The sequence below is a fragment of the Alosa pseudoharengus genome, unplaced genomic scaffold (assembly GCF_046254945.1).
Source record: "Alosa pseudoharengus isolate Yale_2024_CS ecotype anadromous, Long Island Sound unplaced genomic scaffold, YU_APseudo_1.1 YU_APseudo_1.1_scf_4, whole genome shotgun sequence".
Taxonomy (NCBI): Eukaryota; Metazoa; Chordata; class Actinopteri; order Clupeiformes; family Clupeidae; genus Alosa; species Alosa pseudoharengus.
In genome coordinates, this window is record NW_027468774.1 from 21,413,155 (window position 1) to 21,428,600 (window position 15,446).

General features: G+C 43.9%; 1 protein-coding gene across 2 annotated transcripts in view; it reads left to right on the forward strand.

Moving 5' to 3' along the window:
* Positions 1-15,446, forward strand: part of LOC143103050 (phospholipid phosphatase-related protein type 5-like) — a 33,838-nt gene that overhangs the window by 13,799 nt on the left and 4,593 nt on the right. Inside the window, exons 3-4 of one of the 2 annotated variants that reach the window (XM_076266837.1) lie at positions 2,419-2,607; positions 15,272-15,392. In XM_076266837.1, the coding sequence (XP_076122952.1) occupies positions 2,419-2,607; positions 15,272-15,392 (310 nt within the window). Of the gene's footprint in view, positions 1-2,402; positions 2,608-15,271; positions 15,393-15,446 lie in introns of those variants that run through there. The other variant, XM_076266838.1, reaches the window with a different exon arrangement.

Sequence of the window (15,446 nt, forward strand, 5' to 3'; positions counted from 1 at the left end):
AGCTTTTGGTGTGGTCAGGGGCGGACCTGCCATGCATGGTCAGGCAATTGCCTGGGGCTCGGAATCCTTTGCCTTGGGCCTCAAAGTGTCCAGGTCCGCCCCTGGGTGTGGTCAGAGATTTGACATAGTCATTTACAGTAGAGTAATTGGATGTGCTGCAGCAAAACATCAGGGAGAGAAAAAGATGGCTAGTTAGGACCATGAAGTCAAAGAAAGAATCCAAATGAGTTCCTTGACTGCCCCAGGTCCTTTCACAACTAATCCTCAGCCTCGTACTTGTCAGTCGTCACTGATTTATGGACTGAAGTAGAATCTAGAAACAGCATTTTATATTAGATCAGCTCAGGAAGCAGAGATGCATGAATGTAGATTTAGTCATTTGGAACTCTCTGAGGTTGCCCGTGAAACGGGATTTTAAAAAAAAGTTTAGAAAGAAAATCACAGGAATGTAGGAAAGCTGAAAACTCATAGACCAAATGAAACCAGAGCATATTTCATCAGCCTCATCCGGAAAGTTCCATCACACACCGTGAATCATTAGAGTGACATCGAGAGAGAGAGACACATTACAGGCCGCCTGATGTCATCAATGAGAATATGATTAACACTTGAAATGGAGCCCACCCTCGCCACAGCTTCTTCTCCCTTCTTTAAGTTTGAACTCTCCGGCCCGCGGCGAACTGAGCCCATGGGCGGATTATGAACTTTCGGGCCCCTGGGCCCAGATGTATTAAGGGCCCCCCACTTAATGTCGTATATGTGGGAGGGGGGGTTTGGGGGTCCTCCCCCAGAATTTTTTTAATTTGTTTGATGCGATTTCCTGTATTCTGGTGCATTTTGGGGATGGCCAATACTAAATTCAATCAGATTCATAGCCTACATCCTGATTTGTTGATATTGAGGCAATGATTACATGCAAAGGCTTGGGCTTCAGGGCCCCCTGACCCCTTGGGCCCCTGGGCCTGGGCCCGGTAGGCCCGTGCAGTAATCCATCCCTGGCTGAGCCACAGGTCCCTCCAGTCCCAGGGCTATAATGCATCACTCTGCATAGTGAATCATGCTGCGGCCTCCTGATATTCATGGCTCTGGACAAAATTATGCTTAGATGCAATATCGTTGAGAGAACATCAAATGCCACACAACTCCATAATTTATGAGCTGATTTATCATCACCGACATTTGAAAATGTTGCATGCCTACTAATCTTAGAGCTTAGAGCCACTGTTCTAAGAGTCCCACTATTGGTGGAAAGCCACCTTTTTGACCAAAAATATTGATTAGCTTAAAGCTAAGCTTTAAACGGCTTACATTAATTGTTCATGTGTGTGTGTGTGTGTGTGTGTGAGAGAGAGAGAGATTATGTGTGTTTGAGTGTGTGTCTGAGAGAGAGAGAGAGAGAGAGAGAGAGAGAGAGAGAGTGTGTGTGTGTGTGTGTAACCATATTTATGTGCATGTAGCCAAATATCACTACTGCCCAACATATTTGGCTCCTGTCACTAAGCCCACCTATTCATTCCACCCTGCCATATCCTCCAATAGAAACACAGAACCGCATTTCTCTCCTCTAAAGATGGATATAAGACCATGACAATATGGAGACGTGCCTCCTGCACAGCCAGCTTTTGGATCTGATAATTTTTATATATAAAAATTTAGCTTTGATATTGTATTAGCTTTGCCATTCAGAGTCATACTGTTGAATGTTTCATTGTGTTGTTCCATAGTGTTGTGTGATGGTTGCTAATGATAAATGCATTCACACTGTTGGAGGCACATGCTCACATCACAAACATTCAAAAATACCCAGGGCTGCGTTTGTAATCCCAGCAGCAAGAAGCGTACTCTTCTCTCTTACACTCGTTTTCTGATTCTCTCTATCCCTCTCTACTGTCATCTCGTCAGCTATGTTTTTGTATTTTTTTTATCTGTACTTCTTCTAGAGTACCAAAGCAATTACTGTGTGCTTCTTTTCTTTGTGAGAGTGAATACCCCCAGTGATAACCCCCACCTCTCCTCCTTCTCCTCTCGCTCTCTCTGTCTCCCTCTCTCTGTCTCACACACACACACACGACACACACATACACACCCACCCCTTTCCTCTACCACGTCAGATTAGCTGATTTTAGTAACCCTCAATATTTTGGCAAAAGAGCACTCCCACTCCTGCTCTCCCTTTTTCCTTCTTCCTCTCTCTCTCCCTCTCTCTCTCTCTCTCCCTTTCTGTTTCTCTCTCACTCATCTTGTTTCATTTTCTCTTCTATGCCTCTCTCAGGAGGTTGTGGGGTTATGCTCACAGGGCTGAACCACGGCCCCTCCTCTCCTCTTCTCCTTTCTTTCTTTCTTTCTTTCTTTCTTTCTTTCTTTCTTTCTTTCTCTCTCTCCCTCTCCTAACCACTCCGGACCATGTTCTATTTCCAGCTGGTGATCATGGCCGGCACTGTGCTCCTGGCATACTACTTTGAGTACACCGACACCTTCCCCGTGCACATCCAGGGCTTCTTCTGCTACGACAAGGCCTTCTCCAAGCCCTACCCGGGACCCGAGCACACCAGCAAGGTGCCCCCCGTCCTGGTCTACTCGCTGGTCACCGCCATCCCCACCCTGACGGTGAGTGACTGAGTGAGTGAGTCAGAGAGAGAGAGAGAGAGAGTGAGTGAGTCTGTGAACTCTGCTTAGCTCCATTCTTTTCAATGCTCTGAGAGCATGTGATGTGATGAGTGTGTGATGAGAGTGGTGGTTATATGTGAATGATGGGCAGGTAAAAGCTAAAGAAGATTATAGAGTGTGTGGATGGTTTGGTGTGTGTGTATGTGTGTGTGTGTGTGTGTGTGTGTGTGTGTGTGTGTGTGTGTGTGTGAGTATAAGCGTGTGCGTTTTTGTGTAAATGGTTCTCCTTATCTTTTGTCTGTGGGCGACAGCACTGAGGGCGTGTGAACAGATTGGTGAGCTGCGTGGAGCTCCCCTCCTCTTTTAGCTAGCTTTGTGTGTGGGGGCTGTGTAGATGTGTGGGTGTGTGTGTGTGGGGTGTGTGTGTGTGTGTGTGTAGGTGTGTGGGTGTGTGCGTACATTAGCACAGGAGCATATGGCTATATCTTTGAGCTTTTATCAAGCTTTCCACTGGGTCTTAGGCATTTTAGAATTTAATCATGATTTTTAGGCCTTAAAAGTCTTAAATATGTTAAAATATTATGCACTAGGTCTTAAATACATTGAGATGGGTATTAATTATGTTAATGCTTATTTAACTCTACTTCTACATTAGTCATTTGAAATTTTTAAATAAATTGTAGTGGTTTGGTATTGTACTTCTTTTCTCAATAGATCACAATCTAATAAAACTACAAACATGAATAATGTGGAACTGATAACTTACAGTAACTTTTTTTACTTTGATACCAATTCTAGAACTAAGAATTACAAATAATTACTTGTATTTTTGCCAGTAAGGGAGTGAAGACAGTATTACATTTCATTCATGATGGTCTTAAAAGGGTCTTACAGTTTTACGTTTAAGTTGTTGAAACCTCTACACAAAGAAATCTTTTATACAAAAAATTATGTTTGGACATTTCTGTGGTAGAAAGAAAATGATTAATATATGTATATCTATATACTGTATAGCAAATACTGTATAATATATAATAAATACTGTATAGCAAAAAGTTATATACATTGATGCATGTTGCTACTGTGTGTGTGTGTGTGTGTGTGTGTGTGTGTGTGTGTGTGTGTGTGTGTGTGTGTGTGTGTGTGTGTGTGTGTGTGTGTGTGTGTGTGTGTGGAGCAGGAGGAGTAAGATTGTGGAAAAGCCAGTGAGCGTGAAATCTGCAGCACCTGGTACAGGCTCTCCGTCTGCTCAGAGTTCAGACAGTTGGACACACTGCCCAGTCTCTCCTTAACACACACACACACACACACACACACATGCATGCACACGCACGTGCGCACATACACACATACACACACACACACACACACATATACACATGCACACACATCAAGCATACAACAAACCAAACACTCCAGTAATAGACCAGAAGCTCCAACATAAATCACAGCACATGTTCATTCACCCAATGCTAAAAATAGAAATTCTCAGGTAAGAAATTCAAAACATTAGCCTGGGAATACCTATACGAACCTGTCACAAATTTGCGATTTGCTCTGCAGGTCCGTCTGGCCAAGAGGCCATTGAAGCCCATTTCCAATGTCCCTAAAACAGGGGCACGCTAATACAATTGTTAATTCGGCATGGGCGTGTATTTCTTTGGAATTATGTTAACAACTGCATTTAAAACCTTCGTTACGAGATTGCTACACTTCTGAAGCGGTTTGGTAAGAGTTTACGTAATGCACCAACTTCAGTTTAATTTCACTGCTAGTTACGCCCCTGCTGGAAGTCATAAGTCAATGAACCTTTGCCAGACCCACTCTCAATCTCAATCAATCTCTATCAATACATAGAATGTGCGGTGGTGGTTGATAAGAAACCTTTAACACACTTGAGTGTGGATAAGTGGATTGGGACGAGAAGGACTCTTGGGGTGGCTTACGTATTATGAGGCTGATGTAGTGGAGGTATTGAACATATTGATCATTCAGACAAGTCCCGACTCACAATCCTGCCTTGCAGACTCAGTTACAACTGCATTTACTGATTGTGCATGCTGGGTGCCAGGCTGAGTGCCAGAGTGCTCCTCTTCCTTGTTTTCCCACTGCAGTGTGTTTTTACTCGTACCTGTAGCCTGTCAGTCAGGCCTGACAGTGATATGAATCATGTCAGCAGGGATGCTGCTGTAGTACTCAAAACAGACCTCTAGAGGGCGCCATCTGTGAGACAGTATCTTCACCTAGGGGCTTGCCAGGGTGCCTGTTCTGAGGTCTTGTTCCCTGAGTGAGACTCCTCACCTGCAGATGAGTGTCTGGGGGGCTACACTCTGGGTGAGTGCAAAGCTTTTCCATAAGCTCACACAGAGGTACAGAAGATGTTGTAATTATGTTTCTCCACCCATCTCATCATGCACTCTTGGACCTTGGACTCTTGGTCTCCCCAAATTCTCAAGTGCTCATCTGTGCTGTGTTATATCACAACATGTGTGAACTTTGAAGCACCAGCCACCTTTCTTTGGTTTCCATTTGATTCTTTCATGAATGTGTAATCCAGCAGAATACTGTGTGCAGTTAGCCTAGAGCTTGTGCTGCATTTTGAGATACTGTCCTTTGGCACTTACTATATATAGACACACATTTAATATGCACAGATTGCACACACATAAAGACCTATTTACACACACACACACACACACACATAAACACACACATACACAACTCATTAATGCTTTTCACACTTTCTAGTCTCCAATTTCAATCTTCAGCAGGTGCTTTATCAGATTGTGACTGTGGCATTATTAGTCTGACAACCTCAAAGGCTAGAATGAGTTTGTGTTGCACTGCACCATATCCCAGATTGTGTTCTGTGTACTGTAAAACCTTAAGGGCTTTGACACACAGGCCCCCGAGCAGCATGGTAAACTCACGCGGCTCTATTCATAAGCACAGTGAATGTCTAATAAAGAACGCATGACAGGCCCCTAAGCCGCTGCTGCTCAAGCCATTATTTTACTCCTGCTTCTCACATCTTGCCTCCTAATTAACACTTCCTGTCCAAAGGCTGACAGCACTCCGGGATGTGTTAGCACTCATGCAAAGCAGCACGGAGGCAACAGCTATTAAATTGTGGTAACGTTTTTTTTTTTACTCTCTGTCGCTCGCTCTCTCTCTTTCTTTCTCTCTCTCTCTCCATCTCTCTCTGTCTCTCTCTCTGTGTCTGTGTAGTTTCCCCGCTGTATTGAACAAATGCTGTGGAAAAAATACTAATTTCTAGCCTCAAATTCAGCTTGAAATGGCTCCACTCACTGCATCTGCACTGAACCTGAGTGTGGGAGATTTGTGAGCACATTTGGGGTGGAACAGACGGGATAATGTCTGCAGGTCCTAATGTGATGCTTTTGTTGTGATCAGAGGACATCTGTGTGGACTGGCTCGAGCAGACATGTCAACCTCAACTAATTTCTCAGCCTCTTCGAAAACCGCACATTCTATTAAACATAATGATGCTCCATTAGTACTCTGAAGCCCATGCTGTGTTACTATATAGTCATTTGCACCGTGGTTATGGGTCATGCTTATTAGGCAGGTGTGTTATTTTCTTATTTAGGGAAGATATATTTTAGAGATTCATTACCTATAACTCCATTTGTAGTGAATGTATTTTTATACATTAAAAAAATATATATTAAAATGGTTCCCACATATACAGTACATTTTTAGACTCCAGTGAGATGGGGACTAGGAGGAGTAAATGCCCCTGAGGCCTCATGGCCGTTGCCCAGCCACGTCACTAATCGTGGCACCTGGGCAAAAGAGGCAGATGGCAGTGCTAGGCTTTCATGGGGTGGGTAGGAGGGGGCACTCAGTGGCATTTCAGCATATGTCAGCTCGCCGTTCCTCACTGGACGGCCCTGACCACCGCAGAACTCCTCCAAGAGCCCGAGGGAGAGACGAGGACGAGAGAGGACGAGAGGGAGGGGGCGCAGAGGGAGATGGGATGAGACAGCATTCTGTTTTTAAAGGAAAGGTGAAAAAAAATGAAAGAGAGCAAAATGAAAAGAATAAGAAAGAAAGAAAAGAAAGGGAATGGAACCTGACAAACTGGTAATAATGGCCAGGGTGCGATTTGTAGGGGGGGATGGTGAGGATTTCCCACCCTCTGGTTTTCCTATCCCTACCTCTGCTAAATTATTTTTATCGTCGGGGGGGACAACATTTATCCCCCTCTGCCCCTCATATTGATTAATGCTACTTCATATAAGTAAAGCGCTGCAACGTGAGAACAGTCTAGTAGGCTAGCCTACATAATAATCTGACATCAGTAACGCACCGTCACCGTCAGCACTGATGCTGCTGACACAGTGGCTGCTTGATAACTTAATTTGGCCTTGATCGTGCAGGACATTTCAGAATGTCGAGTGTGTAATCCATCATAAATGGCTAGGTTCAATGGAAAAGTTAGCTGGACAAATGAAAGAAAACGAGAAGGATTCAGTGAAGCATAATAATGTTTTAGAACCTTCAAAATTAGAAAACTGATGCAACTGAGATGGAGGACAACTGCACGTAGAGTAGAACGTAGGCCTATTGTCCGAAGGAACTTACATTGAATGAGGAGATATTTGCTGAATGTCACAAAAAGTGTTACAGAAATAGCTTGGCACCGCTTATTCAATGGCTCTCTACCGAAACACCTGTAGTTTGCGGAGGACGAACGAGAAAGCACTCGTTTGATAAATCAGCCAGTAGTAGACAAATAACTTTTAGAAATAATCTGTAGGCCTACTGCAAAAACGAATGTTGGTGGGTATTTAAACTATCTAGCGGGTGTTTTAACAGCTGCAAGAAATAGAAGCTTCATGGTCTTTATGTTCTGGTTCGTAAATTATTTTCATAAAACTTCAAGTTGCCCTATAACTTTACTCTCCAAACTCTTCACTGCACTGTAGGCAATTAACTGACAGTATGATAGGCTATTTATTTTCTGTAGGCTACAATAAACACTTTTATTTTTTCAACTTTTGCAATATTACGCACTTGGCTACTGAACGCAAATCAGCAGGAGAGAGAATGCACGTAGCCTACGCAGCAAAAATAATATACGGTATTATTAGCCATGACATTACATAGGCTATGAATCGTTCGTTCATTTTTTTTTTTTTTTTGGCGTGGGGTTACAAACTTATTCAAAATCATCCCCCCCTCTGGTTTTTACACAAATCGCACCCTGATAATGGCAATAGGTGACGCTTCACCTGGCTGGTTTTGAAGGACCGGCTCTATTTACTGAGGTGTGCTCAGTCAGCCTGGCAATGCTGTGTTCCATACAAGTGCGAGTTATGTCCAGCCAGCCGGTCTTCACAGCTGCCTGAATATACACAGAACACTCAGATCCTGAACAGAGCTCAGAGTGCAATCAACAGCAATAAATCAATCACCATCTCCCCTATTTCCCCCCTTCTTTACACACACACACGCAAGCACTCACACACAGACACATATACTCTGGTGCACTCAAGCAGAATGAGACAGTATTTTACAGCCACACTGAATCACAGTGCTACCATGCTCTAATGCTAGTCGGTAGTGGTGCCTCAGGGGGTTGTGATTCTTGAACTCATACTCCGAGGGAGATCTATGGTGTCATACTGTATGTGAGAGGACAGGTGTTTGGCAGAGTGCCCCAGGCTGTTTCTGTTATAGTGCATAGGAGATGACGTCTGAAGCGTACATGAACACACAATCACTTGTACATTTATGTGGAGTGCATATACTGTATGCCGTGCTTTGTGTGTGTGTGTGTGCGTGTGCGTGTGCGTGTGTGTGTGTGTGTGTATGTGTGTGTGAAAGGTGACCATCAGGAAAAGAGTATATCTACCCTGCTCCTCAAAACACATGAGGAGTAATTTATTGTCCAACGTCTTTCTTCTGTTTTCACCTTTCTCATACCCACATCTCATCAACCTCTCATCTCTCCCTCTCTTTTTGTCTGTCTCCTCATCCCCATCCTGTTCCATCACTCCATCCCTTCCTCTGTGTTGGTAGTCTGTTTTGCTATAGTGTGTTTTCTGCCCATTTTGATTTCACTTGGGGTGGGCTTGCCATCTGCCAGTCATTTTGGCTCGAAACTGCCAAACAGGAAAGAGCAGGGCAGAGGAGAAGATTGCTCTTAGAGGGAGGAACTGCAGGGGAGGAACATGGGATAGTATGAGATTAAAAATGCAGTAATGCACTGGAGGTGAGCCTAAGGTCCAAGCTGACCTTCTGCTCATACACACATCCTTTCAATAGGCCTTAATGAAGCAGAAACGCTTAATGTTAGATAACGTCCATAATAATTGGACTTTGGGTTTGATATTTGTATAGTTTTAAGTGGTTATGATGAACAATATGAGAGAGAAATTTGGTGATCACTGAGCGTTGTTTAGGTACATTGAATCACGTTAAGCCTTTTTCTCGCCATAGGCGTCAATGAAGAAGAAAACGTTAACGTGAGATATCTTCTATAATCGTTGGATTTCGGTTTAGTTTTTTTGACAGACTTAAGTGTTCATGACAACATATGGCCATGCGAAATTTGGTGATGATTCATCGTTGTTTTCCTACCTTAAGCCACGTTAAGCTTTTTCACGTTAAGCGTTTTAGAATGTCCCCTATAAACACACTGCCTGTGCTGTGAAATGAGCTGCTGGCACACTGCTGGCACTCTGGACTTTGTAACCGGAGATTTGCCGGTTCGAGCCCCGACCAGTGGGCCGCGGCTGAAGTGCCCTTGAGCAAGGCACCATAACCCCTCACTGCTCCCCGAGCGCCGCCGTTGTAGCAGGCAGCTCACTGCGCCGGGATTAGTGTGTGCTTCACCTCACTGTGTGTGTTCACTGTGTGCTGTTTGTGTTTCACTAATTCACAGATTGGGTTAAATGCAGAGACCAAATTTCCCTCACGGGATCAAAAAAGTATATATACTTATATGTTTTTGTTGTTTGTTTGTTTCTTGGCGTAAAAGATGTATAATAGCTTGACATAGACATAGCTGCAAAGCTGGGTGTACAAATAGGAGTTTGAGGTCTTTGCCAGTGCTAGTATGTGTAGTCTTCACAACACCCAGGCTGTTTGTTGTTCTCTGGGAGAAAAACAGACGTGTGCGCTCGCTCACTACGCCTCACCCAGCAGCCGCAGTTATTCTTCCCGTCGCCTCCTCTGAGAAGAGCGGCATCGATCAAGTCCACAAACACAAACATCATGGCATGCTGACAGCGGGCTGCCAGAGAGATGAGATGAGTGGGAGATCCCTCCATCAAGACGCCTGTCTAGCAGTCAGTCAGACAAGCCCCTCACAGCTCATAAAAACAACACATTCAGACAACACAAGACAGACGAGACAGGCAGCTCAGCAGTCTGCCCTTATATGATCACAGTCCCGCTAGTTCTCGCCGCTTTCTCCATTATGTTGTAAAAAAAAAAAAAACGTATAGCTGCAGGGATAGTTTAATCATTTCAGAAGGGAAGCGCAATATTTACATTCAGGTCAAAAGCCCCCGCTCAGCACCTGAGGCTAAGACACATACTGTAGCTGAATAACTCCCTATACTGGCCCTGTGAAGTGTATAGCATTGCTACTGATGCCACCGCATGCTAGCGGGGGATGGGTGTCATGTTGCTGCTGCTGTGGTGATAATGATGTTGTTGACCTTTAGGAAAGATAATGTATTAATTAGGAGTGATATTTACAGATGTGCGGCCATGCACAGGATGGATGCAGGGTAGTTTCTTTATGTAGTCCACACCCCACATCCTCCGTCCCAGCAGCCACAGTACACACACCGTGTGTGTGTGTGTGTGTGTGTCAGGGTTGCCAACTCTCACGCATCTGGCGTGACACTCACGCTTTCAGCACCAATCTCACGCTCTCACGCACACTCAAGAAATGTCACGCCAAATCCATTCTTTTTTTTTTGCAATCCGTTCATTTTTTGTTGATGACTAGACTAGCCCACAGCATTGTTTCTAAATGACAGGATACGAGTTTAAGGCATACATATGTCTAGACCAACAGCAGGTAGGTCTAATATCCGCCTACAACGTTCTCAGCGCAGTTTTCTCTGATTGTTGATTCGCTGACTAGGCTATTTTAATCCGGTCCGCGACACCTTCACGGAACACGCTGCTATTTAGACATGAGGCAGACCGACATAAAGTGTGGCCGCCCATTCTTCTCTAGGAAGTAGGCTACTCGCGAAGTAGCCTCACAGACATCACATGAAATAACTTTTTCTCATCTTTTATAAGGTGCTATAGCCATTTGCTGCTATAAACGGTTCGCGAGAAAAATAAATTAACTTTCAAGAAATAATCATATTAGGCTACTATAGCTCTGCGCTCATTTCAATTCCTATAGGAGGAATATCTCACAAACTTTTCGTTCCACACATGACAAACCGTAAACCAGAATAAACAGCAGACCTTACCGAACACAAAGGTGTAATGCAATCCCCTGTACAATAAGCCGTTCCAGAGTATCTGGTTTTGAAATGGTAGCAAATTTCTATATGGTCTCTAATTTTGGGCTTGACGTGTCTTAAAACTGAGCTGTGCTTAAATACCTACATATGTGTAAATATTAAAACCAGAGGATATATAGCTCATGGCTAAGAGTTTGTCGATGTAGCCATAATGATTTGTTTTCACAAAATGCTAAGCATGCATGTATTTAAGTGTCTTAAAAAAGTGTGCTTAATTGGTCAATGCATAATTTCATAACAGGCCAAATAGAAAATAAATGTTAAATGTTAAATATACTGTAGCCTAGACAAAATATTAAAATCAGATGATGTAGGATAGTATAGAGTTAGATAAAGTTGGATGGCTCCAGAACTCACACCAGTGGATTGGGTTTTAAAGGAGCCACACCACTTTTATGACACTATAGCTGTTCTGTTGACCTTTAGATTTGTTGCTACTGGGCATGAAGGGCAGGCCAATTATGAGTTCTGTCCAACATTGATGGTAGGTTTAGAAGAAAAGTCAGCACATTTTAATCATATTGCAATACCAATAACCGTGATCATTTTGGTCATGATTTTTCATCAAATGTTCATACTGTATCTCTAGTGGCTGGTAGATTTTGGAATCCACCAGCCACAATGGTAGGTGGAAAAAAATATTTTAGGCTATTTCTATCCCTGATACATACGTACACTCATACACACATTCATAAGTCTCAATCTGTCCATTTCTTTCCACAAAACTCGCCAGAATTCATCATTTAAGGGGTTATTTTTCAATTTTTTCTACTGAGCTACTACCTTTTTCAGGTGGGCAGGGGGGCCCTTTTCATGTCTGTGCCCAGGGGCCCAGTGGCTCATAATCCTTCCATGCCACAGGGTTAAAACACTGGTCTTGTTTTCAAGTGCAATCAATAATTTAATTGTACATTTTGAAGAAACTTAAATCAGGGATTATACTGTACATAGCAAAAAAGTCAGGGGACAGACATTTTTAAAATTAGGTTTAGGGAAAAATTTAACGCACACGCACTATGACTTCACAAAATCTCACTCCAGCCAAACACCCAAAGTTGGCAACCCTGGTGTGTGTGTGTGTGCATGTGTGTCGATACACCATGTCTGCTTCATTGACTGCCCATCCTATTACTTTCAGGATCTTTGGGCTGTACAGTGCAAAATAGCTGCCATCTCTGTCAGCGCAGAGAGTCTGTCAGAATCAGCTTCACAATCAAATCCCATCTCATGCTCCACTCTTTCCCCTCCAACTGCTCTCTCAGCCTCTATACTCTCTAACTCTTTCACGCATCTTTTAAGTCTATAGACCCTTTCAACAATAAAAACAAAAACAATGCTTGAACGTTCTATTTGGGCCCCAATCTACTTCCTCTGCATTAAGATAACATATGCAATGTTAAAAAGGAAGTCTTGTGGGGCCAACTATGATGCTGATAATGGAACTCTCTTGAAAGGGTCCATAGCCGAGCTGAATTTATTTGTTATTATACGTACCCGTAAGAGCAGCAAAACTTACACAAAAACACCTCCCCCTCCGGCTGGTCATTAATTCAGGACAAATGTAAAGTCTAAGATTGTGTTTTCAGTTGTAAATGCTCTGAGAGAAGCTCCTTCAGCAAAACACTGAAAAACGATGAGCTTACAAACACAGAAACAACCCCGAGACATGTGTATATGCAGTGGGGATTAATGGCCCAGCTTATTGTCATTTACACTAACCAAAGTTTGTGCAGAACCCATAAACCTAAGTGATCGTTTGTGAGGGACCCCCATTCTGTGTCCCCCCAGCCACATCCTCATACAATACTGAACTGTGCCACAGTTTGGTCTTCAGTCTATCCACTGGAAGAGAATTGCCGTAATTGCGCCAAAATCCATCCCAGATCAAATGAGCCGTCACCGCACGGTGCTAGGAATGAACACCCTCAGCTGTGTGACTGGGAAACTTTCTCCCCTTCTGGCTCTAGGAGAGAGTGCAGCCAAAACGTTAATTACCAGTCTGTCCCAGCAAGAGTTGATTAAGGGTGTGCCGCACACATTAGCATTAGTCACAGTCACAACACACACACATATACACACACAAACACAAACACAAACTCTCCTCCTCTTATTTTGCCTCCTCTCTCCATTTCTCTCTCTCTCTCTCTGTGTCTTTCCTGTCTTCATAAACACACTCCCCCTTGCACTCTGTCTTTGTCACTCTCTGTTCCCTCCACACACACACACACACACACACACACACACACACACACACACTGTACTTTGCACTCATAACACACACACACCACACACACACACACACACATGCACACATACTCACATGTACACACACACATACACACATAATCCAGAGCACCCCTCGGATGTCAGACTCATTCACTGATGCGCCGTCAGACGTGGGTGAGGAGCAGAACACGCTGTCTCCTCCCGTCTCCTCTTGTCTTCGCCTCCACGCGAGCGCTGATGTCACAGACGGAGGGAGCACAATCGGTCAGTGGGCTATTCTTGGTCCGGGCGTCGGGTAGAAGCTCTCCCCTGCGTGCCCCCCACTCACACACACACACACACACACACACACACACACACACACACACACACACACACACACACACACACACACACACACACACACACACTGGTCGATGGCCAGGCAGTCAGTGTGGATTTGCAGACTGCTTTAAGGGGTCCTAGAGAGGGCAGCTGGGGAGTTTGCAGTTGCAGGTGTGATGCTCCACCGAGCCCAGACTAGGCTGTGTTTTTGTGGTTTCCGCCTTACCTTGTTGCCAGCGGCTTTTGTGATTCCTCTCTGCTCGTTCAGGTCTGCTTGCATGAAACAGTGCACCAGCCTTTGGGCCTGAAATGTCTCACTTGTGGCATATGGGAGCATCAGTTTCCCATTGATGCAACTGAGTAAAGGTGTGAGCAAAATTGAAATGCAACTTATATGAGACACTGTCTGTGGCAGTGAAGTCTAACCCATTGCTCGTGGACTTAATTTTGCATCAGTCTCACCTCCTCACTCTCTCTCTCTCTCCCTCCCTCTCTCTTTCTCTCTCTCTCTCTCTCTCTCTTTCACATCACCATGCAGGGTTGAATTACCGACCCTGCTGAGTTAATGCAGCAGTCTTCTGTTCATTTCCTCATGCATTTCTATGTAAAGTTTCTGTGTGAAATTACACAGTCCACCTCAATCACTGCACTATGTGCAGTTATATATTCCTCTTTTCATGGAGTGCAGTCATTGCTCGGTACGGGAACAAACCACTAGGAATAGTGGAAGAAATCAAATTTGAACTTAGCACTTAACTTAATGAATGTGGGTAGAAATGAAAATTGGCTGTGGTGGAGAAAAATGGGTTATGAATATAGACTATTGAAAATGGATCATTGCATTGTTGCATGGGAACAGAGTGTTCCACAAACAAAGGAAATAGAACATCACAGCATGTTTCATTTAAGAGAATAAATGCACATATCAAAGAAGGGAAAGTGTTCTCTGTTCCCATCAAGTGACCTGCTAGAACATGAAGTGCATTGACGTGTTTCAGGACTGCCGTGTGCTAATTCTAAAAATATAAATCTTCATGTCCTTTCTCCATTGTTCATGTCAGCATCCATGAGTAGTCAACCTTACAAAGGTACAGCATTCACCCATCAACTGCTGCATCTCTTGAGAGTGTGTTTGGCATGGTTGAATGGACAGATCTAGGAAGATGAAGGGCTTATGTGGATGGCTTGGATGGATAAATATATATTGGATTTAGGGGGACATACTAGCACAAATGGAATGTAGTATTCATAGTTATGGTTTCATTAGTCTAGAATAATCTGTAACTGTGAATCATTGTGTTTTCATTAGCTTAGAATCAATCCTTCTTTTGGACATAAGGACCATGCTCTCTTTTACATAGTCCACCATGTTGCGCTGCCATGTTTCTAGAGTAGCCCACATTAGCACCAGAGAGGGTCTTTAGCAATTGTGTGGCCACAGATGGCCATGTTAGCTTCTCCTATATGCTTTGAAAAGACAAGGGTGTTTAGTTGGTTGCAATCTTTGACTTCACCACTAGATGGCACTAGCCCCTTGATACAGCACCTTTAAAAGGCAGCACGTGGCCTCATGTGTCTCTGTGCCTCAGATCCTGATGGGGGAGCTGATGGTGTTCTTCCTGAAGGCGGAGGGGACTCAGGAGAAGACTATCGTCACCGCAGACTGCTGCTACTTCAACCCCCTCTTCAGACGCATCATACGCTTTCTTGGTAGGTGCAACCATTGGGACGTGTGAGCACAGAGGTGTGCAATGATTTCCAAAG